General features: G+C 39.2%; 1 protein-coding gene across 2 annotated transcripts in view; it reads right to left on the bottom strand.

Moving 5' to 3' along the window:
* BBOX1 (gamma-butyrobetaine hydroxylase 1) overlaps positions 1 to 22,957 on the bottom strand; it is a 117,833-nt gene that overhangs the window by 33,739 nt on the left and 61,137 nt on the right. For both annotated transcript variants that reach the window (XM_056528427.1, XM_056528428.1), the window contains exons 5-6: positions 9,718 to 9,823; positions 1,855 to 2,051 (exon numbers count right to left, since the gene is read on the bottom strand). In XM_056528427.1, the coding sequence (XP_056384402.1) occupies positions 1,855 to 2,051; positions 9,718 to 9,823 (303 nt within the window). The remainder of the gene's footprint in view (positions 1 to 1,854; positions 2,052 to 9,717; positions 9,824 to 22,957) is intronic.

Genomic DNA, 22,957 nt, shown 5'->3' on the forward strand with positions numbered 1-22,957 from the left:
TTTCAGATTATGTAGAGGCAAAGTTGTTGTAGAGGCAATTATTGTGAAAGCGTACTTGCAGGTTCTCTCTCCCCCCCCCCAAAAAAAAATGTTGCCCGGTTGCCCATAGCAACCAATCAGATCCTTTTTTCATTTTTAACAAGACCTCTGCAGAATGAAAGAAGCGATCTGATTGGTTGCTATGGGCAACTCAGCAACTTTTTCTCTGGACAGGTTTTGATAAATCTCCCCCAATGTGTCTAGGACCTATAAGTCTCTCAGAATTACCTTTATTTACTTGCCATCATTGCTCAGCGAGGTTTCTGTCCATGCAAAGGCATGGGGCGTGTCCCTCTCTTCTCCTTGCTGTGATGACTCCTTCCACTCCCTCACTCTGCTCAGACTAACAGAGGGCCATGGACCTGCCTGCAGCCCTGTCAATCATTCATGGTGTCCATGAAGTGTTGATGATCACTGGACACTGCAGGACTGGTATGTGTCCCAGGAGGCAGGGGGACCCCTAGTAGTCCTAGTCTTTTTTAGTATAATAGATCCCAAAAAAATGGGCAAAGTAGTACCAATATATATTCAGTCAGGTGTGTTAGTAACTAACAAGAGATCCTATATACATACTTGAACAACCACTCCATATGTTAATAATAAACTTTATTGAGAACATCATTTGATAAAAACAGTTTAAAAAGGACAGTATAGGCAGACAAAAACTGGAGTTGGTAAGGTAGGTAATGTATCATTAATTAACATAAATGCAAACACAGCATAGCTATTCCTATCTAGAGAGTAGGGCCACCAGTATAACAAGAATTATAAGTTACACATAGAAGTCATGCAAGAATTGCACAGATATCAATACTTAAATAAGGAGGTCACTGAACAAATGGCCTCCAGCGAGTGTTCAGGAGGAAAGGGGAGTAACAAGGTGCAGATAAGAGCATAACAATCAATGCCCGCACATCTTGAGCACAATGAGCAACAACATAATTATAGAGCTTCCCCATTCACAGAGCACAGGCTGGGAGACATAGACAGTGTACCTACCCAGACAACGCCAGTACCCCAACGTTGTTTCGTCGTTTGGCTTCCTCAGGCTTCCTGACCTCCTTATTTAGGTATTGATATCTGTGCAATTCTTGCATGACTTCTATGTGTAACTTATAATTCTTGTTATACTGGTGGCCCTACTCTCTAGATAGGAATAGCTATGCTGTGTTTGCATTTATGTTAATTAATGATACATTACCTACCTTACCAACTCCAGTTTTTGTCTGCCTATACTGTCCTTTTTAAACTGTTTTTATCAAATGATGTTCTCAATAAAGTTTATTATTAACATATGGAGTGGTTGTTCAAGTGTGTATATAAGATCTCTTTTTTAGTATGAAATGCTACAAATTTTCTGATGAAAGCAATTGCAAAACATTTTGTTTTTGCATGCTTTATAACATTTCAAAAGTTACTGTATCTGACAATGCCCATTTAAGGCAGTTTTCTAGAAAAAGATTGCAAACTTTGGTGCACTCCCTTTTGCATAAACCCATCATTTTGGTGCTACTCATGCCACTTTCTAAGCAGGGCTTATAGAAGGAGAGGTGAGGCCTCCTGTGGACCCATTTATAATTTATGACAGAAAATTGGTATAAATTATATATATATATATATATATATATATATATATATATATATATTATATTATACAGCTTGTGGCATGATGCCTCTGTCTATTGGTTACAGGATGTGTGCGATATAGTCATCTGTACCACTTTACACCACAGGGAGGCAGTCATTTCCTGCTACATATTTCCTCGTTGCTAATCTTATAAATTCACTAGTCTAACTACATTTAGAAGGGCTTACTCTATAATCCGTTGTTTGGACTGGAGGGTGAAGTCACAGTAATCCACCCCGGTGTCTGTGAAGTCGATCTGTGTGGATGTGAGGATGTCGAATGCTTCTGGTTTCTCTTTTCGCAGTTTGTTGCACACATGGAACCCGTCTACCACTTCACTCTCACCTCCAGTTTCAGCTTGTTTTAAACAGTGAAGAAATTGTACCTGTTAGATCAAATTTGCATGAATTAGAATTCAGTGAATTCAAGTATTACATACATAAGCAGATGTACATTAGGTAGCAGATATCATCCATTTAAAGTTTTTTTTTAATGACCTTCTAGAGGGATTACAGAGGAGAATTTCTATATTTGCGGATTACACTAAACTGGGTAAGGTGATCACCACAGAGGATAATATAATATTACAGAGGGATCTGGGGAAACTTGAGGTTTGGGCACAGACAGACATGGCAAATAAAGTTGAATGCAGATAAATGTAAGGTTATGCACTTGGCAGTAAAAACAAAATGTACAATAATGTGCTAAATAATAAGACATTAGGTAAAACTTCTACCGAAAAGTACCTGGGGGTACCGTAATTTAGTGACCAGTGCCAGGCAGTGGCTGCCAAGGCTAACAAAGTCATGGGATGTATCAAGAGAGGCATAGAGGCGTATGACAGAGACATAGTATTTCCTCTGTATAAATCATTAGTCAGACCACATATGGAGTATTGTGTCCAATTCTGGGCACCTGTATTTAAGAAGGACATGGCTGAACTGGAGAGGGTGCCGAGGAGGGCGACAAAGATAAACAATAGCATGGGAGGATTACAGGAGCAAGACAGCTTATCAAGCCTGACAGGTTATCAAGCCTTTGAAGAAAAGACGTCTTAGGGGTGATATGATCACAATGTACAAATATATGAATGGTCAGTACAGAGATCTAGGGATCTTTTTATACCTAGGCCAGTAACCATGACAAGAGGGCATCCTCTACGTCGAGAGGAAAGAAGGTTTCACCATCATCACCAACTCTCTGCCACATGATGTTGTGATTTGTGACTCAATAAACACGTTCAAGGGAGACTGGATGTTTTTCTAGAGAAATAAAATATTACAGGCTATGGAAACTAGATCTGTGATCTATTGTAGTGGGGAAGGAATTTTTCCTCTCACGGGGCAATTGGCATCAGTCACATGTTTTTTTTTGCCTTCCTCTGGATCAACACAGTAGGGCTTTAGGTTGAATTTGAGGGACTCGTCTTTTTTAACCTTACGAACTATGTAACTATCTGTCCATATTGTCCACTAAATGGAAATTATTTTCAATGTGGAACTGTTCTAAAAATATGTAACGCGGTCACGAAGGGAGAAATACAGTCCTGTAATGCTCCTTGAAAAGTTCTTCATATACTGTATACAGTGGTAATATAGAATTTGTTAAGCAACGTAGTGATTTTTCATTTTTTGCATGTAAATTTTTTCCTCCACGACTTCTAAAATCAATTTTTTAACATTTTTTTTTTATAAAATGGAAAAAGGGGGTGATTCAAACTTTTACTAGGGGGAGGGGTTATAAACATTTATTACTTTTTTTAAATTTGTGTAACAGCGGGAGGTTTGGAGCTGTCTACCTTTACCTTTTGCCGGAAGATTGGTTTATTATTTTATAGATTATAGATATGGTTAAAGTATGCCAGGGGGATATGCAAAGGAAATACTTATACTATATAATAGTATAATTAAATCTAGCATCAGTACATTTTTTTAAACTCTTTCTTCGTAACAAGGCAGTTCTTTTGTATAAGAAAAACCTTTTGAGCCTTGGGGTATACTTGGGCAATATTGGGTATGTATGTGGCAAAGGGTTCTTGAACTTTTGGAGAATGGGCAGTTTTGGCAATGTGAGTCCAGTGACAATGTTCCAGTCTTCCCCACCACCTTTGTTTACTTCCCTGTATGATGTATTTTCAGTACTACGCAGATGACATCCCTGGGGCACCCCAAAGGGAATCATTGACCTCAGTCGTAGTCGGCATGAGACCACTGAGGCCAGGGTTGACTGCAAAGTGTTTATGCAGGTCAATGCTACAGGGCAGTAAACAAAGGGGTATCTGAGTGGCACCACTGGACTAAACAATCATACAGTATGTTAGTATAGCTTCTTAGGTTATTTTATCATGCTAGCGGGCTGTGCAATTATTTTTTTTTTTAATAACACAGACCCCCTTCCCTACTTTGATAGATATTCAACTTGAAGGAGATTTATTAAGCTCCATAGTAGATTTGCGTAAAAAAACGTAAGAAAAAACTTACTTGCACATGTGCGACTTTTCTATACATGCTGCGACTTTTAGATTTTTGCTTGTTCCAAAGCACATTTCTGAAATCTGCTCATGTATTAATTTTTCTTTTTTAACTTTGCAGTGGTCATGTATTTATCAAATTTGATAGTTGCTATTTATGAAGAAAAAAAGTTGCATCTCCATTTAAAAGTCGCATACAGTCATGACCGTAAATGTTGGCACCCCTGAATTTTTTCTAGAAAATGATGTAATTCTCACAGAAAATGATTGCAGTAACACATGCTTTGCTATACACGTGTTTATTCCCTTTGTGTGTATTGGAACTAAACCAAAAAAGGGAGAAAAAAAGCAAATTGGACATGTCACACCAAACTCCAAAAATGGTCTGGACAAAATTATTGGCACCCTTTCAAAATTGTGGAAAAATAAGATTGTTTCAAGCATGTGATGCTCCTTTAAACTCACCTGGGGCAAGTAAAAGGTGTGGGCAATATAAAAATCACACCTAAAAGCAGATAAAAAGGAGAGACGTTCACTTAGTCTTTGCATTGTGTGTCTGTGTGTGCCACACTAAGCATGGACAACAGAAAGAGGAGAAGAGAACTGTCTGAGGACTTGAGGACCAAAATTGTGGAAAAATATCAACAACCTCAAGGTTGCAAGTCCATCTCCAGACATCTAGATTGGCCTTTGTCCACAGTGCGCAACATTATCAAGAAGTTTGCAACCCATGGCACTGTAGCTAAACTCCGTGGACAGAAGAGAAAAATTCATGAAAGGTGTCAACGTAGGATAGTTCGGATGGTGTACAAGCAGCCCCAAACAAGTTACAAAGATATTCAAGCTGCCCTGCAGGCTCATGGAGCATCAGTGTCAGCACGAACTATCAGTCGACATTTAAATGAAATTAAACACTATGGCAGGAGACTCAGGAGGACCCCATTGCTGACACAGAGATATAAAAAAGCAAGACTACATTTTGCCAAAATGAAAATGAACAAAATCCTTCTGGGAAAACGTCTTGTGGGTGGATGAGACCATGATAGAGATTTTTGGTAAAGCACATCATTCTACTGTTTACCAAAAATGGAATGAGGCCTACAAAGAAAAGAACACAGTGCCTACAGTGAAATATGGTGGAGGTTCAATTATGTTTTGGGGTTGTTTTGCTGCCACTGGCACTGGGTGCCTTGAATGTGTGCAAAGCATCATGAAATCTGAGGATTACCAACGGATTTTGGGTCACTTTGTACAGCCCAGTGTAAGAAAGCTGGGTTTGCTTCCAAGATCTTGGGTCTTCCAGCCGGACAATTACCCCAAACATATGTCAAAAAGCAATCAGAAATGGAGGGCAACAAAGCGCTGGAGAGTTCTGAAGTGGCCAGCAATGAGTCCAGATCTAAATCCAATTGAACACCTGTGGAGAGATCTTAAAATTACTGTTGGGAAAAGGCGTCCTTCCAATAAGAGACCTGGAGCAGTTTGCAAAGGAAGAGTGGTCCAACATTCTGGCTGAGAGGTGTAAGAAGCTTATTGATGGTTATAGGAAGTGACTGATTTCAGTTTTTTTTTTTTTGCAAAGGGTGTGCAACCAAATATTAAGTTAAGGGTGCCAATAATTTTGTCCAGACCATTTTTGGAGTTTGGTGTGGCATTATGTCCAATTTGTTTTATCCCTCCCGTTTTTGGTTTAGTTCCAATATACACAAAGGGAATAAACATGTGTATAGCAAAACATGTATTACTGCAATCCTTTTCTGTGAGAAATACTACATTTTCTAGAAAAATTTCAGGGGTGCCAACATTTATGGCCATGACTGTGTGTATTCCAGGTCCAACCTGGCTTACAGAAAGTGCATACATCTGCAGAAAGGACATTAACACCCACTTTAACAACTGTTTTTGTTCTGCATCATGAAACAAAGCTACTACATTAATGTTAATTATAGACAAAATTAACTAATAACTATTATTTTATGGTTGAAAACACACATTGCTGTTCATTTTAGGACAGGTACATGCTGGCATACCCACTAAATTTTTAAATGAATGTTGTGTTAAAATAGAATAGGGCACAAAAAAATTGTGTAAGAATTTTTACAGCCTACGTAAATAACCCATATGTGACACTAACATTTTTCCTTAAAAAAAAAAAGAAATATCCATAGTAATTCAGCTTCATGCACATTTTGGGGTGTTATTTTTTATTATTTTTTTGTGGCTTCACTATTGTTTATGTGCCTGTTGGTGCTGCTCTGTCTTCCTTCCTGACGTAAACTCTGGCCTCAGTGCAGTGATGCAAGACTCACCAACGTCACAAAATGCGGCTCAAAATTAAACAAAAAAGCCTACAGAGTACGGATATTCATGGTGAGGCATAGTATGTTTTTAATATTTTTTTTTTTCTGAGGAGGGTGGATGGGTTATTGTGGGATAGTTGGAATGCAGCTATTTACTGCCAGGCAGGCCAGGCAGGGTGTCACCCGATGCGGTATGCCCCCCTCCCCGTCACTCTCTAGCAATGCTACTGGTAATAACGGGTAGATAAAGAACTTCAGCTATTAACATAAGGGAAAACGTTACTGCTTTAAAAAATACTTTTGTAAGCAGGTTTCCCGGTTTTTGCTTATATGTGATTTATTTATCAAGGTTGTGCGACTATTTGATAAATAGGTCGCATGTAAGCAAAAGTAAGTTAAAAACAAAGTCATATAAAAGCCATACGTTTGAAAAGAATGATAAATCTCCTTCCTTGTAGCACATTTTTTAAAGGCATTAGTTAGTGCTGCCCTAAATGCTTCCAGCCCAAGTAAGCAAAAATATCCAACATACGCATTTTAAACATTACCTTTGTGTTCACATAATCCCATAGACAAAGCCTGAACAAATGCGCCCTTGCAGCCCTCTACTAATAGCTTGTATAAGGACGTACTATCTTATTAAAGATGATTCTCTCAATGTATTCCAGTTGCCGTGAACATTAGCACTGTAATGAGCTACACGTGCTGGCCTGATGGCCCTGGATGTTTATACTAGCCTCTTTGGAATCACTGGAGCGCTATTGTTTGTATGCAATAATGTCTGCAAAGTTAATTGAAATAACATAAATCATAGATAAAACGTTGGTGGATGATGTCATATACAGATTTTTAGTCCAAGTGAATCTATACAGTGGTGTTTGCATGGAAGTCTAGAACTGGACAGGATTCTGTAATCCTATGGGTGTATGTAATCCTTGGCATGCACACGCATGTGACCTCACACACATCTGTTCTCATGTACATAGTCCTTTACCTATTGGTTCGCTTTGAACTTTTACAGTCTTCACAATTAACAATCTTAAAAACAAAATTAGTTTTCAAGAACTTGTGATTTGAAAAAATCTCTACTCAAACATTCCCCACCGATGCCTAGAGAACTCTGATTTATGGTAGGAACAAATAGCCTCATACATCGAAATAGCCTAAGAATAAAGCTGGACATCTTGCTGCTGAAAGTGACTAGTACTGGTGCAGATTCCTTTACTTGAACAGTTTAAAAGGATCTTCAAGATTACAAAACTCATTGTTAAAAAATCTGTATTGGAGAATTTTGAATTAAAGGGGTTGTGTATCTCAAGCGCTCCCATAGAGAGTACATGAAACACACATGGCTTTATGTACAGGAAGAGCTGGTGCCCCATTGTGGAGATCGTGGGGGGTCCCAGAGATCATCCCGCAACCCCTGAAATCAGACACTTATCTCCTATCTTGCTGATAGGAAATATGTTTTAAAATGGTGGAGTACCCTTTAAACTGATAAGGGTATTTTGTTCAGGAGGCTTATCACTTCAGATTGGTAACAATGTATTTAGTAGTGTTGAGCAGCATAGGCCATATTCGAATTCGCAATATTTCGCGAATATATGGATGGATATTCGTCATATATTCTCTAAATTCGCATATTCGTAATATTCGTGTTTTATCTTCGCAAATTAACATATAAAAAAAATTGCATATGCGAAAATGCGCATATGCGAAAATTTGCACGCCAGTCTCACACAGTAGTATTAGAGCCTTCTTTACACCACACAAGCTGGAAGCAGAGAGGGATGATCACTGTGATGTGTACTGTGGAGTAATTACGAATATATAGTGCTATATTCGGGAATTCGCGAATATGCGATATTCACGAATAAAATTCGCATTGCGAATATTCGCGAGCAACACTAGTATTTAGCTCTGGAGGAACTGCCCTGTCTGCATTGCACAGACAAACCATGTAATGCTTCACTTTTACCTGTGATGGAGGAAAAGATAATACCTATGATGTTTTCTTCAGATTACAGCTTATTGCTGGGGTTGTGAGGTAAGAGACATTTTAACCATTCCTTCTGTTGTAGTACAGCTCTGGACTACAGGTATGTATTTAACTCATTGAACCCCTCATCTGTCTCCTGTTCATCCACACTGCAATGCAGTGTATTGGGTTTAGGGTGGGTGAACAGGATGACCACTTTCCTTTAAGGAATACATTATGACCTCTGATTGATATATATATATAATCTGCTGGTTTTGTATGTTATTTAGACATACAATTCACTGCATTTGGAAATGTGTTTGGGTAAATTGAAATGATAGTATCTGCATACTTATCAATGTTAACATTTATGCCCCATCCCCAGGAATGCCCCCAAAGACCCACTATATGCGTGGGATTGCATAAGCTTCTACTCTTTTGCAGTTCATCTTCAGGATGATGTTGACACGTATGGTGTCGTTTGGTTATAAGTTGTGGATGTACATCTCACCATAAGGGGGGAAATTTATCAAAACCTGTCTGGAGGAAAAGTTGCCCAGATTCCCATAGCAACCAATCAGATCGCTTCTTTCATTTTTAACAAGGCCTTTGCAAAATGAAAGAAGTGATCTGATTGGTTGCTACGGGCAGCTGGGCAACTTTTCCTTTGCACAGGGTTTGATAAATCTCCCCCAAGGTCTCTGATCTATGCTAAGAATTATACTTATTCCTGGAGGCTAAAAGTTAGACTTGAAGCTCCTAGGCCCCAAGATAGAATCAGCCCTTCCACCGGTAATGTGCCATCATTAATACTGTTGTATTTGATTCCAATAAGGCACCAGGGTCTTGATGCAACTACTACCCTATGAATCCAAAGTCATGAAAAGAAAACAAAGCAGAGGGACGCTCTATGTGCCATTATCAACTTAGAATAAGGTGCAATGGAAATACAGATGTTCCATTCACCCTGATTCATTGTGCTGCGGGCCAAGACCAAAGAAGGCATGTAGTAAGATAATCCGCACACAGGACCTGAAGAGGGGAGACGCCCCCCCATGAAACTCCTTGTCTGTATCTTTAATAAAACTCCTTTTACTTTTCATCTGGTCCGTATCCTTATTTCACCATCAAACACCGGCTCAGCACCACTAAGTATACCTTTTAGTTCCGAGTCCTCGTAAGTTGCTCCATATACTTTTGCTACCCTTTTAGCTACACCCCTGGGGACTGCAACCATTTATTCCTAGAAAACATACCTGTTCCAAGCATAACACAGACTATGAGTTTTGTCCTGAGTACTTACCCCTGGAGGATACTGAAGAGCAGGGTAATCAGTATGAAGACTTAATTTTCCTGATGTATAGGCAACATTATTTGCGTCAGTCTTATCTTGCACTTGCCAGGTATATCTGAAATAAATAGCAGACATTTATAAGATCTTCTGGTAGGCTTAAAGCGAATGTGTCATTCAAAAATTAACTATTGTTTAAATAAAGTTTTTATCTAGACTAATTTTTTTTAAGAACTTTTGATTATATATATATATATATATATATATATATATATTTATTTATTTTTTATTTATTTATTTTTTTGCCTTTTATTATCTATATTTTATAGTAATTCTGAAATCTTGCAGGTTTCATTCTGGCCACTAGGTCTAAAACTAATCTGAGACTTCCTGATCTGTACAGATTATTTCCCTGGAAATGCCTTTCTACTAAACAAAGACAGGAGTACAGTGAAAGGTGACACCTGTAGAGAGATAGCACTGGGTCCATCACCCTATAGAAAGGTCACAGAGAATGCTCAGTAACATCTCCAGTTCATGTGACTGGGACATGTCCTGTCTATTGCTGTCTATGGTCCATGGGTCCTACTGTAAAGAATATCACTAAATGCTGTTAAAACTGCGGAGACAAGATGGCAGCCTCCATCATAATGTGCAAAATTACATTAGGAAAAAAAAGAACATGTTTCAGTATCTGGCTATAATCAGGAAAAATAAATCTAGGCAATACATTTCCTTTAAGTTAAATAAGTTGTACAAGATTAAAAAAGCATACGGCCAAGATTTACATAAAAAAATGCGCAAAAGAGGTGCATTCCTTGTGCCATTTTTATTAGAAGTTTTAGACACTTCTTCTTCTTTCGGGTCTGAAAAGAAGCATGGCATCAGTACAAGGGGGCATTGTTTCATAGGAAAAGTGACCCGATTTTAGATGCGACAAAATTGCATCAAAATCCAGGGCAACTTCTGGCGCACTTAATGACAACCAATAGTTAGTAGTGTTGAGCGGCATAGGCCATATTCGAATTCGCGAATATTCGCGAATATATGGACGAATATTCGTCATATATTCGCGAATATTCGCATATTCGTTATATTCTCGTTTTATTTTCGCGTATGCGAAAATACACGCATGCGAAAATTAGTGTATATGGAAATTCGCATATGCGAAAATTAGCATATGCTAATTTTCGCATATGCGAATTTTCGCACGCCAGTCTCACACAGTAGTATTACAGCCTTCTTTACACCACACAAGCTGGAAGCAGAGAGGGATGATCACTGTGATGTGTACTGTGAAGAAAAAAAAAAAAAAAAAAACGAATATTCGTAATTACGAATATATAGCGCTATATTCGCGAAATTCGCGAATTCGCGAATATGCGATATTCGCGAATAATATTCGAATTGCGAATATTCGCGAGCAACACTAATAGTTAGCCTAAACAGACAGTCTTCAGATGTGTCAAATTTATCAGTCAGGTATACTGTGGTAAATCCGGTGCATTTCAAGTTATTTTTATAGGAAAGCCCCTGGCACAGATGTACTAAAACTGATTGTCTCAGTAGAGGCAAATACCCCAAAATAGGTGTCAACAGATGGGTGATTCTTCCTTATTAGGACACCCTCCCTGGTTTGGATAACACAGTTTTCTTGGTTCTGGAGACAAGCAAATCTGAATACTTTTTCTCCAAGTCACATTGCTTGAAAAAAAATCTCCATACTGCTGCCCTCCTCCGTGAGAGTCTGTACCCCGCTGAATATTTTGACAGCAGAAGATAGAGCTGTATGTTCCACTATCCTTGCCATCAATTTTGATGGAACAATAGAATAAATCAAAAGTTTAAAGATCTTATGTTCCTGCCTATGAGACTTTAGACTATTCTGTAGTATGTCAAGTTCAGGAATATCATAAAATATAGTCTAAGCACACAAAAGAATGAACAAATTAGAATAGTATTGTCTAAATGTTAAGTACTGTACTTCTCAAGAATGACTGCTCAGCACTCATCAGTCTTTCATTGGTATACATCTATTTTCTTTTGATCTGAATTTGTATTATAGTGATACACATGTATTGTACTGTATGCATTCCAGATGACTTTTCAAACACTATTTTGACATGAGAATGGTTCCCCAACAAAGGAGTTTATAAAATATAATCTGCTTTAATCTTGTCTCAATTGGAAATGAATCAGCATTTGACTTTGAGGTTAATAACAACCGTAATAAATATTGTACTTGAAGAAATATGTGCGTTATGGATGCAAATTACATATTTTGTGTTCACAGTTTCCACTGTATACCTGGATTCATGGATTGACTACTGCCAGAAAATACAAAGGGTTCTTGCTAAGATGTTGTTCTCATATTGTGTTGAAATTATAAGTTGACATTGGCTGCTGCATTTACCTTTCCTTATGTCATGTCCTCCTGTGTTGTTGCTGCCAGACTGCAATGTAAAGTAAATGTTATCCCCCCCCCTTTTGTAAAAGCTAAGTATATACTTCTATTGATTCCTGTGTGTGCATTTATATATATTACACAATTGTCTTTACAGATTTTTCTAAAGGTTAGGTTTACATGTAATTCAGTGCATTGAATTGAAAACTCTGTAGTACCAGGAGAATGTTATATAAAGAGATAATATAAGGAAGTGAATCAGTGTGTGGTTGAAGGCTTGGCATAGGACATACCTCATAAGAGTCTGTAAAAAATGCTTCATCTATAGCGCGTCATACTAATAAACAGGTGGTTGACTCAAACTCCTGCGAGACCCACCTGAGCAGATGAAAGATTATGGCATTATTGGGATAAACAAATGACTATGTCTGTATTGTGGTGTTAAAATAGTGCTCTGGATTAAATTGATTGATGTGTTTCTTCACCAGCAAATGAATATAAAAACTTTTTATCTTTATTCCAGTATGATAAAATTTAAGGGTACAGATGAGTATTATCGTATATAATAGTGGTGGATCCCCCATCACTATTAAGCACATCCCTGTGTCCCAAAATATGTTTTCGGGACACAGGGATACCCCCGTCAACTCTCAGCGGCCCGTGTTAAGTTTAAAAACGCAGGGGCCGCCGGGAGATAGCGCATGCTGGGATGTCACTTATGTCCTGTGCATGCGCCCCTAGCAACGGAGGTGCGGAGGACCGGAACATGGAGGTGGAAGATGCGTGCTGGCCAGCATGGTGAGTGACCAGTGGCACGTCAGCCTCGGTGCTCAGACCACTGCTCCTCTGGTCCCGGGACCAACTGCTATGGCCGGACCAGAGGAGTGGTGGTCAGAGCACTGAAGTTGGGCAGTACACAAGCATACAGCTTCCAGCCATACACTGTATATGACTGACGGCTGTATGTCTGTGGGGTAACTGTACTGCACCTAATGTGGGGGGAACTATACTTCACCTAATGTAGGGGGAACTATACTGCACCTAATATGGCGGGGGAACTATACTGCACCTAATGTGGGGAACTATACTGCACCTAATGTGGGGGGAACTATGCTGCCAACCTAATCTGGGGGGGAACTATACTGCCAACCTAATGTGGGGGAATTATACTGCCAACCTAATGTGGGGGAACTATACTGCACCTAATGTGGGGGAACTATACTGCCAACCTAATTTGGGGGAGCTATACTGCCAACCTAATGTGGGGGAACTATACTGCACCTAATGTGGGGGAACTATACTACACCTAATGTAGGGGCCTCGTATTGATGTTCGCTCACGTCACGTCACGCTCCCAGAATTCAAGGGCCGGCGTTACTATGTCCTTTTTTGGATGCGGCCCACATAAACTTAAACCTTGTTTTTTTTGGCCATGTTAGCTTTTGAGTTTGACATGCTTGCTCTAAACAAATGCTGGGTTCAGCAGGGAGATCACGGGGGTCACCAGCGGCGGGACCCCCGCGATCAGACATCTTATCCCCTATATTTTGGATCGGGGATAAGATGTCTAGGGGCGGAGTACCCCTTTAAGCACTGAAGGCCCAAAGTACCAGGTATAAATATTACTGTACAACTGTGCGCCTGACTACAATTTTATACTGTGGTTGTATGTTATTCTGCATAGAACTAACAAAGTCACAGGTCACATATGTAATGTTAAACCTGCCAAAATAATTTTTGCTATTTTGATGTGAATCTTCTTTCAATAATCTATAACTTCCTAACTTTAATCATTCATTTCATTTCTTAAGATTCCACACACAAAGCTCCTATATGTTTCCATAGATTAATGAGAAACGGCTGACCAGTGGGGATCGTAATTCAACGATGCAGTGTTTTCCCTAAGAATCACAACGTCCAGAACACCTCAATTCCCAGTTGCATATTCTTTCTGGAATAAAATCTGACCTCTTCACCTGTAATATAGTCTTACAAGGCATACCTTGTACTTTCTCACTTCTACATACCAAGAAGGTGCAACTTTCACACTCAAACAACTCACCTTGGTGTTTATACTGCAAGTAACTGACAGCTCAGCCAGACTTCTCAAGACTGACCTTCTAAACATGGCTCTAACCCCAGACGTGTTACTACTGTTCCCTATTCAGTCCGAACAAACCTCTCCTGAATTCACTATTTTGGTCCTGGATGACTGTTAACAAGTTGGTTATGAATACTGGCTACCATTACGGATCTAAGAAAACAAATGATAAGCCTATTTTTGGATTTGAATTGAATGCACACCATTTTATATTGAAAGCCCAAATTCTATGGGGAATAATTTAAAAGTATATCTTATTTTTTTTTCCTATCAAGTTTTACATCAAATACAGCAACATAAATAGACGTATTACATTACATTTTACTCCCCCCCCCTTTAAAATTTCAACCGTTTTTTTTTTTTATATTTTCCGCCACCTCTTTCCAGAATTTTTCCACCTTTGAACACTCCCATATAAAGATGCCCAACACCGGCCTCCTACCCCCCCACACTTCGGGCACAATGCATTGTTCCTTTTCCCTATCTTACATAAGAAAACTGGTGTATAATATAAATGGTAAATCAACTTTAATTGCATATATTGAAATTTTTTACTTGATGAGCAAAACTCCACATTTCTAATTATATTCTCCCACTACATCTCATTCAGTTTCCCTATTTCTGCTTCCCATTTATTTTTATATGGAAATCCTTAGCTAATTCACCTATCAACAATCTATATATAATTTTTAGCGGCTTCTGGGTCATTTGTGATTCCATTAAATACATCACCATCCTATGTGAGTTTATTATCAAGTATGACCTATCCTTAGTACACCTATCAGCATGCTGAACTTGATTATACCAAAACCTATTACTTTCTTTTAAATTATATTTTACTTTTAACACCTCAAACGTGATGATATAATATATCTTATTTTACTGTTACATAATTACACATCTTCTTCTATTTAAAGGGGTATTCTAGTGGAATTTTTTTTATAAAGTTAAACAGATTTGTAAATTACTTCTATTTAAAAATCGTAATCCTTCCAGTACTTATCAGCTGTTGTATGCTCCAGAGGAAGTTATTTTCTTTTTTAAATTATTTTATGCCTGACCACAGTGCTCTCTGCTGACACCTCTGTTCATGTCAGGAACTGTCCAGAGCAGGATAGGTTTTTTATAGGGATTTTCTCCCTCTCTGAAAAGTTCCTTATATGGACAGAGGTGTCAGCAGAGAACTCAGTTGTCAGGCATCAAAAAATTCCTTTGCAGCATACAGCAGCTGATAAGTACTGGAAGGATTAAGATTTTTAAATATAAGTAATTTACAAATCTGTTTGGTAATCTATCATGGTGTATTCCCCCCCCATTCCCTAATTTACCTTTTTATTTCTGCATTCACTCTATATCTGCTATGTCCTTCTTATAAGCAGGTGCCTAACATTCTGCACAATACTCCACATGTGGTGAGATTAGTTACTTGAAGACTACCTTCCTGTCATGTACCTTTTGATGTATCCTATTTACTTGGTAGCAGCTACCTGGCACTTGTCGTTTCTAAGCCCCAAGTGCAGTGTGACATCCAGCCAGCATCCTCAAAGTAAATGCCCTCCTTATGCATATTAATCTTCCTTCCACTGTGTTCATGATAATGTGGATGCTGCTTACACAGTCAAAGATTACTGCATCTGTAGAGATGCACCGCCCGCTGTTTCTGGATGTAGCCTGGAAGCGACGCATGCGCAGTCGTTGCTGACAGGAGACAGTAAGTCATATCTGTCTGCTCATGAGATTTCACAGGGGAAGGAAGATCAACATGCATGAAGAGGGTATGTACTTACAGGATAGGGGCCAGTTGTCATGGTGCACTCTTAGGATAGGGAATAGCTATCTGCAGACTGCCGGGACCTCCTGCGATCTTGAAAATGGAGACCCGAGGAGTATCCCACCAGGCAATGGGTTGCAATGAGCAGCTCAGTGTTTTCTCCATCACTCCCAAAAAGAATGATTGGAGCTATGGGGTGGCAATTCACATGCACGTCCCACCGCTTCATTCTAATGGGGGACTCAGGTCCTTGTTCTCCAGATTATCCAGATCCCAGTAATCAGACTTCACAGAGTAAGATAGTTATTCCTTTTCTGAGGATAGGGGATAACTGGTAAACATAGGATAACTCCTTCAACAATATTCACAGGGGTTATCAAAGTCCTATCTAGAATGTATACTGTTCCTGTGGACAGTAGAAGAGCCTACAATGACACATGTAGGCACAGAGAATATGCGGGCGGCACCACGGCACGAAGTACTACACCTAGCGTGCATGAAGGAATGTTCCTGCTTGGAGCTTAAGTTCTGTGGGTGCGATATGATTATATAGAAAATCCATCACATTAACATGTAAATAAAAAATAGCCTATGCACTCACCCAGTAAAACTTAACATTTATTCACCCACTAAAATGCCCACCGACAGATGAAGCCCAGATGAAGCGGGAGTATCCATGAAACAGCCTGTTGCCTTTCTTATCCTCTGCTTCGGCTAGATCCACGTTCACCATGCCGGTGGGCATTTTAATGGACCAATAAGCGTTAAGTTTTAATGGGTGAGTTCATATGCTATTTTTTCTTTGCTTGTTCAAGCTATACATGTAATAGAGGGTTTATAGTATGAATATCCCATCCCACAGTAATAAAAAGAACAGTCAAATTAAAAACTTAAAGAAATAATACACGTATATGGTTAAGGCTATTAGTAATGACAGAAACTAGTTGTGATAGGCCATTTGACATCACGTTTCCGATATCTGTTCTCTTGCATTTTTTTTATTTTTGTGATCAACAAAAGGATTGGAACTTGGCACAAGAGTAACATTCCCTTGTGTTTCCATAAAGAATGTTTCCCCTGTACCCTGTAGCGAGATCACACAGAATTTCGTACAACCAAGCAGACCGTCCAAATGTCATATGAAAGGGGCCTAAGGCTTTAGTAAGTATTAGTCTTGCTTTAATAAGTTTGCAGCACAATGACACACAGTAAATGCTTCTTTCAATAAAGTTATTGGGACAAAATGTATTATGCAAGAGTTCGCTGCCTGGATCAAATTTACTCTGAACCAGAACTAAAAAAATTCTACCCAGACACTCCTTGGATTCAGGAATGTTTTGGAGGGACTGAGTGAGAGAAGAAACAAGAACGATGATCTATGAGAGCGGTTTATGAAGAATTTACACACAGCAGACCACTACTGTAACCCGTCACTTACTCCCTTCTGCTATATAATAAATCATTGAATAGTGTTTTCTTGGGGAACATCACGACCGTGTAAACAAAACAAAATTGCATTTTAGCAATTGATCAAATAATTTAGAATGAGGATATTCTTGAGATATTTTGGATCCTTTTGACTACACAATAGTTGTTTACATAGGTTCTTTTGTGTATAGTATCTATGCCAGAAAATTCCTAGTAATGGGAAACAAACAACCTCTGTCATCTCCCCCTAGTTTAAGTATGAACATTGTTGCGGTCGCATTTCTTTGATTATCATCATATTGGGCTCATCAACTGTACTAGTAGAAGACGTTAACACGACTCATATGTGGTCTAAACTTATTACGGGGAAGGAAACCTTCTCGATGCTATGTTCTAATCTGGAAAGAATGTGGAACTCCTGCCAAAAAAACTCTGATCCCCCTCACCCCCCTTTACTCCCATAGCGTTCATTTTAAGCTTTTACAGACAAAGAGTTAAACCATGTCCACTGCACACATTGTTAACCTATGTGTTGAGGTGGTAAGGACAAGAATGAACATTAACCGAGAGTTTTACTATCTGACTTAGAAATCCCCCCTTTGGCAGGGATACCCTGGCTGTTCTGGTTACAGCGGTGAAATGGACAGAGAGCTTGCAATGGCTTTGGCAAGAGAACTTCATGATTAAATAACACAAGTCTAACCCGTTCTTTATGTGCTATTAAAAGTAATGTACTAATGAAAATGATATAACTTATAAAGCTGCCTCAAACACATAAAATGGAGACTGGTTAAGTCAGCATTTCTGTGAACACTAACAAGTAGCAGTTGTACCTAAGAAGAGGAAAGCTCATATGGCATGAGGGCTTTGTGGGGTGAAGAGGAGGATCTTGAAGAACAGTATGTTATGTTATACATCTATGGATGGTAAAATTGGTAAAAAATTACTGGACAGATAATAAATGGAATAAAACGAGATGTTCTACAATGTTAGTTAGTGCTGAACTAGATGTCCAGCACTAACTTTGACCATTAGGACAGTGCACAGGGGACCATAGTCAAAGGGAACCACACTTACTTACAGCATTCTGAAGTTGAGTGAATGGCATTATAAAAGTGCATGAGATAGTTTTACTTCAAATAAAATTTTGTTAAGCCATGTTTCTAATGGCTGCTAAGGAGCCCAGGACCTTTACTGCCTACCGGACTTGGCAATTCCGCTCATAAAACATAGTTCAATTTAATCCATAGGAAATAATTCCTAATGGCCACCAAATCTACTATGTTTATAAAGATAAATTATTTGTTAAACGGGGAGAGCTGATTAAAGTGTGCACCTGGCAAAGATCAGCAAAAAGTTTTGCACTGTGCTTGCCGAATAGTCAGAGCTTGGTGCAGGGTGGGGGGTGGTTTTGCGTGGGGGTGGGGGGGGGGTGGGGGTTTAGCACCTGTGCTCCAAATTTACACCTTCTAGCAGCGATAAGTTGTAGTTGAAATTTTCTCCAGCTCCGAAAATGTGCCTCTGGATAAATCCAGCATGATTGTACAGTGGCAGTGGTTTACTTATGCCCTACCAAGCCCAGAGGTAGCTATATCCTGGGCCTTGAAGCAGTTTCTGGGCTAATGTCTGGAAGCAAAGTGGTGACATCGGCCAAGCCCTGGCTATCACTGATGCCTGAAATTAATGCCCCAATGACAATTTGAGGCTTATTAGCATATGATGTAGGACACTTTCAAAACTCATTTTATGCATCGTAGATGTGAATGTGGACACTTGCACATGTCGAGCAACCTTATTTTCCAGTATGAACATGTTGCCATCATTTATATAGGGTAAAATCTGGTAACAGGTTCCCTTAAAAAAATTGTGCTCATTCAGGACTTAGGAGTCCAGTGGGTGTTCCTACTTAGTGGTTCCCAGATATTTCATTGCACTCTTACACACGGGAGGCTGTTGCTTACTCATTAGGACTGCCGACTGGACTCTAAACCCAAAATGGACCTAAACCCAGTATGAGCTTACTAGTTACACCGAATCATTTCCCAGAAATATGTGTCCGTCTGCTTAGTTCATTTTTCTGTATTACATGCTGCTCGCAGATTGGGCTACATTTTCAATGGGACCTACAAGGGCTCTAATCTAACCTATACAGCAATTTATGAAATAAGAAGAGTAGCTTCCAGCATTGCCCAGAGGACGTATTAAAGGAAAACTGTCAGCAAGTTCACCCACACTAAACCCAATACCCTGGGTGAACAGGAGTCCATACAGGGGTTTCCCCCGAGTTTTCGTCCTTTATAGTCCCGTAATTCACCCCCTTCAGATGCGCTCTGCAGGCGTGTTACCCACCGGCAAGTCCTAGTGACATGGAGTCACATGCCCCCTGAGCACTCCACTCTGTATGCAAAGCGCAGGCGCTGAATATTTTATGCAGTTGTCACGTCCTGATGACATGAGAGCTGTGCGTCCCCGGGGAGCGATCTGCGCATGAGTTAAATATATCTTGCGTTACATATGGAGTCTGAGTTGTGCAATGTTATTTGCAGGATGTCAGCATTAATATTGTAGGACAATATTTCTTTTTGCCAGCTGAGCATCTCTAACACTTAGCAGGATTGCTATACAGACTTTTCTTACTTACAAATTAGACTAATATGCTTCAGCTATTGAGTATTAAAGTAATTTTTTCTCATGTCTGTATAGTATTTCCAACATCTTTTCCAATATCTTGACAGTACGTGTCCTACCATACCGCTATTCTTAATGTACCTTGTAACAAGCTTCTTCCTGTGTTAGATGTGAGGTGACTCCATCTGGGATACATGTAACTCCTATTATATCATTCTCAGCAGCACATGTGTTTCCTGTCTGGCTGTCAGGGTACCAATGAGACGTTTCCAAGAAATGGCAACTCATCTAATAAAACTCTAGAGAATTAAAATGTCTGCCAAAAGAAAAACAAACAAAAAAAAAACGGTAGGTTGAACATCTGCCTAAAAGAATGCTACCTTCATTAGGTGGCAGTAAAGACAGTGGGGGAGATTTTTCATAAGCTGTGTAGAGGAAGAGTGGTGCAGTTGCCCCTAGCAACCAATCAGATTGCTTCTTTCATTTTTAAAGAGGCCTGTGAAAAATGAAAGAGGCGATCTGATTGGCTGCTAGGGGCACCTGCACCACTCTTTCTCTACACAGGTTTTGATAAATCTCCCCCAGTTTTCTTACTTATGGAGAAGAGCAAATTTACATACTCTTTTCCCAGGATGCATTGCCTGTAAGACTCCATAACCATCAACAACAATATTCTCCAACATACGAAAAGAGATGTAATTCTTTAGTCAGTTGGATAGAAAAGAAATAGTTGAAGTACCCCAGCCACAGATGCCCCTAATACATGGAGGTCCATCTTGCTGGCTGCACAAATACTCTGCCTACTTTGCCGAAATCCATGTTTTGGTACCTGCTTTAGGTGGCACCAATAATCTCACCTGAAGCCAACCAGAAACGCATTACATACATTCCCATCAGAGTCTATATGGAGGGTTAACACTTTTTACTATGTCAGATTCTCAATACTGCCTAAAATGTATAGTATAAATGTGCTTAAATGATACCTTTAACCCCTTAAGGACTCAGCCCATTTTGGCCTTAAGGACTCAGACAATTTATTTTTAACGTTTTCATTTTTTCCTCCTCGCCTTCTAAAAATCATAACTCTTTTATATTTTCATCCACAGACTAGTATGGGGCTTGTTTTTTGCGCGACCAGTTGTCCTTTGTAATGACATAACTCATTATATCATAAAATGTATGTCGCAATCAAAAAATACTATTTTTGTGGGGAAAAACGAAAAACGCAATTTTGCTAATTTTGGAAGGTTTCGTTTTCACGCCGTACAATTTATGGCAAAAATGACGTGTGTTCTTTATTCTGAGGGTCAATACGATTAAAATGATACCCATTATTACATACTTTTATATTATTGTTGCGCTTAAAAAAAATCACAAACTTTTTAACCAAATTAGTACGTTTATAATCCCTTTATTTTGATGACCTCTAACTTTTTTATTTTTCCGTATAAGCGGCGGTATGGGGGCTCATTTTTTGCGCCATGATCTGTACTTTTTTTTTATACCACATTTGCATATAAAAAACTTTTAATACATTTTTTATAATTTTTTTTTTTATAAAATGTATTAAAAAAAGTAGGAATTTTGGACTTTTTTTTCGTTCACGCCGTTCACCGTACGGGATCATTAACATTTTATTTTAATAGTTCGGACATTTACGCCCACGGCGATACCAAATATGTCTAAAAAAAAAGTTTACGCTTTTTGGGGGTAAAATAGGAAAAAACGGACGTTTTACTTTTTTATTGGGGGAGGGGATTTTTCCCTTTTTTTTTTACTTTTACATTTTTTTACATTTTTTTTTACACTTGAATAGTCCCCATAGGGGACTATTCATAGCAATACCATAATTGCTAATACTGATCTGTTCTATGTATAGGACATAGAACAGATCAGTGTTTTCGGTGATCTTCTGCTCTGGTCTGCTCGATCTCAGACCAGAGCAGAAGACGCCGGGAGCCGGACGGAGGAAGGAGAGGGGACCTCCGTGCGGCGTTATGAATGATCGGATCCCCGCAGCAGTGCTGCGGGCGATCCGATCATTCATTCAAATCGCGCACTGCCGCAGATGCAGGGATCTGTATTGATCCCGGCACCTGAGGGGTTAATGGTGGACGCCCGCGAGATCGCGGGCGTCGGCCATTGCCGGCGAGTCCCTGGCTGCGATCAGCAGCCGGGATCATCCGCGCATGACACGGGCATCGCTCCGATGCCCGCGGTTATGCACAGGACGTAAATGTACGTCCTGGTGCGTTAAGTACCACCTCACCAGGACGTACATTTACGTCCTGCGTCCTTAAGGGGTTAAAGGGGTACTCTGGTGAAAATTTTTTTTTTCATATCAACTGGCTTCAGAAAGTTAAACAGATTTGTAAATTACTTCTATTAAAAAAAATCTTAATCCTAGTCCATAGTAGAAGCAAATACCCATAGCAAACCACTCCTGCTCTGGACAGTTCCTGACGTGGACAGATGTGTATGCAGAGAGCACTGTGGTCAGACTGAAAAAAACTACTTAACTTCATGTGGTGCATACAGCAGCTGATAATTACTGGAATTATTAATATTTTTTAAATAGAAGTAATTTACAAATCTGTTTAACTTTCTGGCACCAGTTGATTTGAAAAAAATTAAATAAAATAAGTAATAATAATAGTTTTCCACCGGAGTACCCCTTTAAGACCTTAATCTAGCACCAGGACTATTTAAGTCAAACTTTTCAACTCATTTTTAATATACAAAAGGGGAAAACAATTGGTACCACTCACATTAGTTGACATGAAAAGCCTACCTGTCTCTTCCACTTAATATTTAGCGAAATGAAATAAACTATACTGATCATCCTAATTCCAAAGCACACGTCCCCTGCCACTTAGACACGGTCAATCCTGAAGAGTTCACTGATGCCTAAAGGACTCAT

Source organism: Hyla sarda, chromosome 6, assembly GCF_029499605.1.
Source record: "Hyla sarda isolate aHylSar1 chromosome 6, aHylSar1.hap1, whole genome shotgun sequence".
NCBI lineage: Eukaryota > Metazoa > Chordata > Amphibia > Anura > Hylidae > Hyla > Hyla sarda.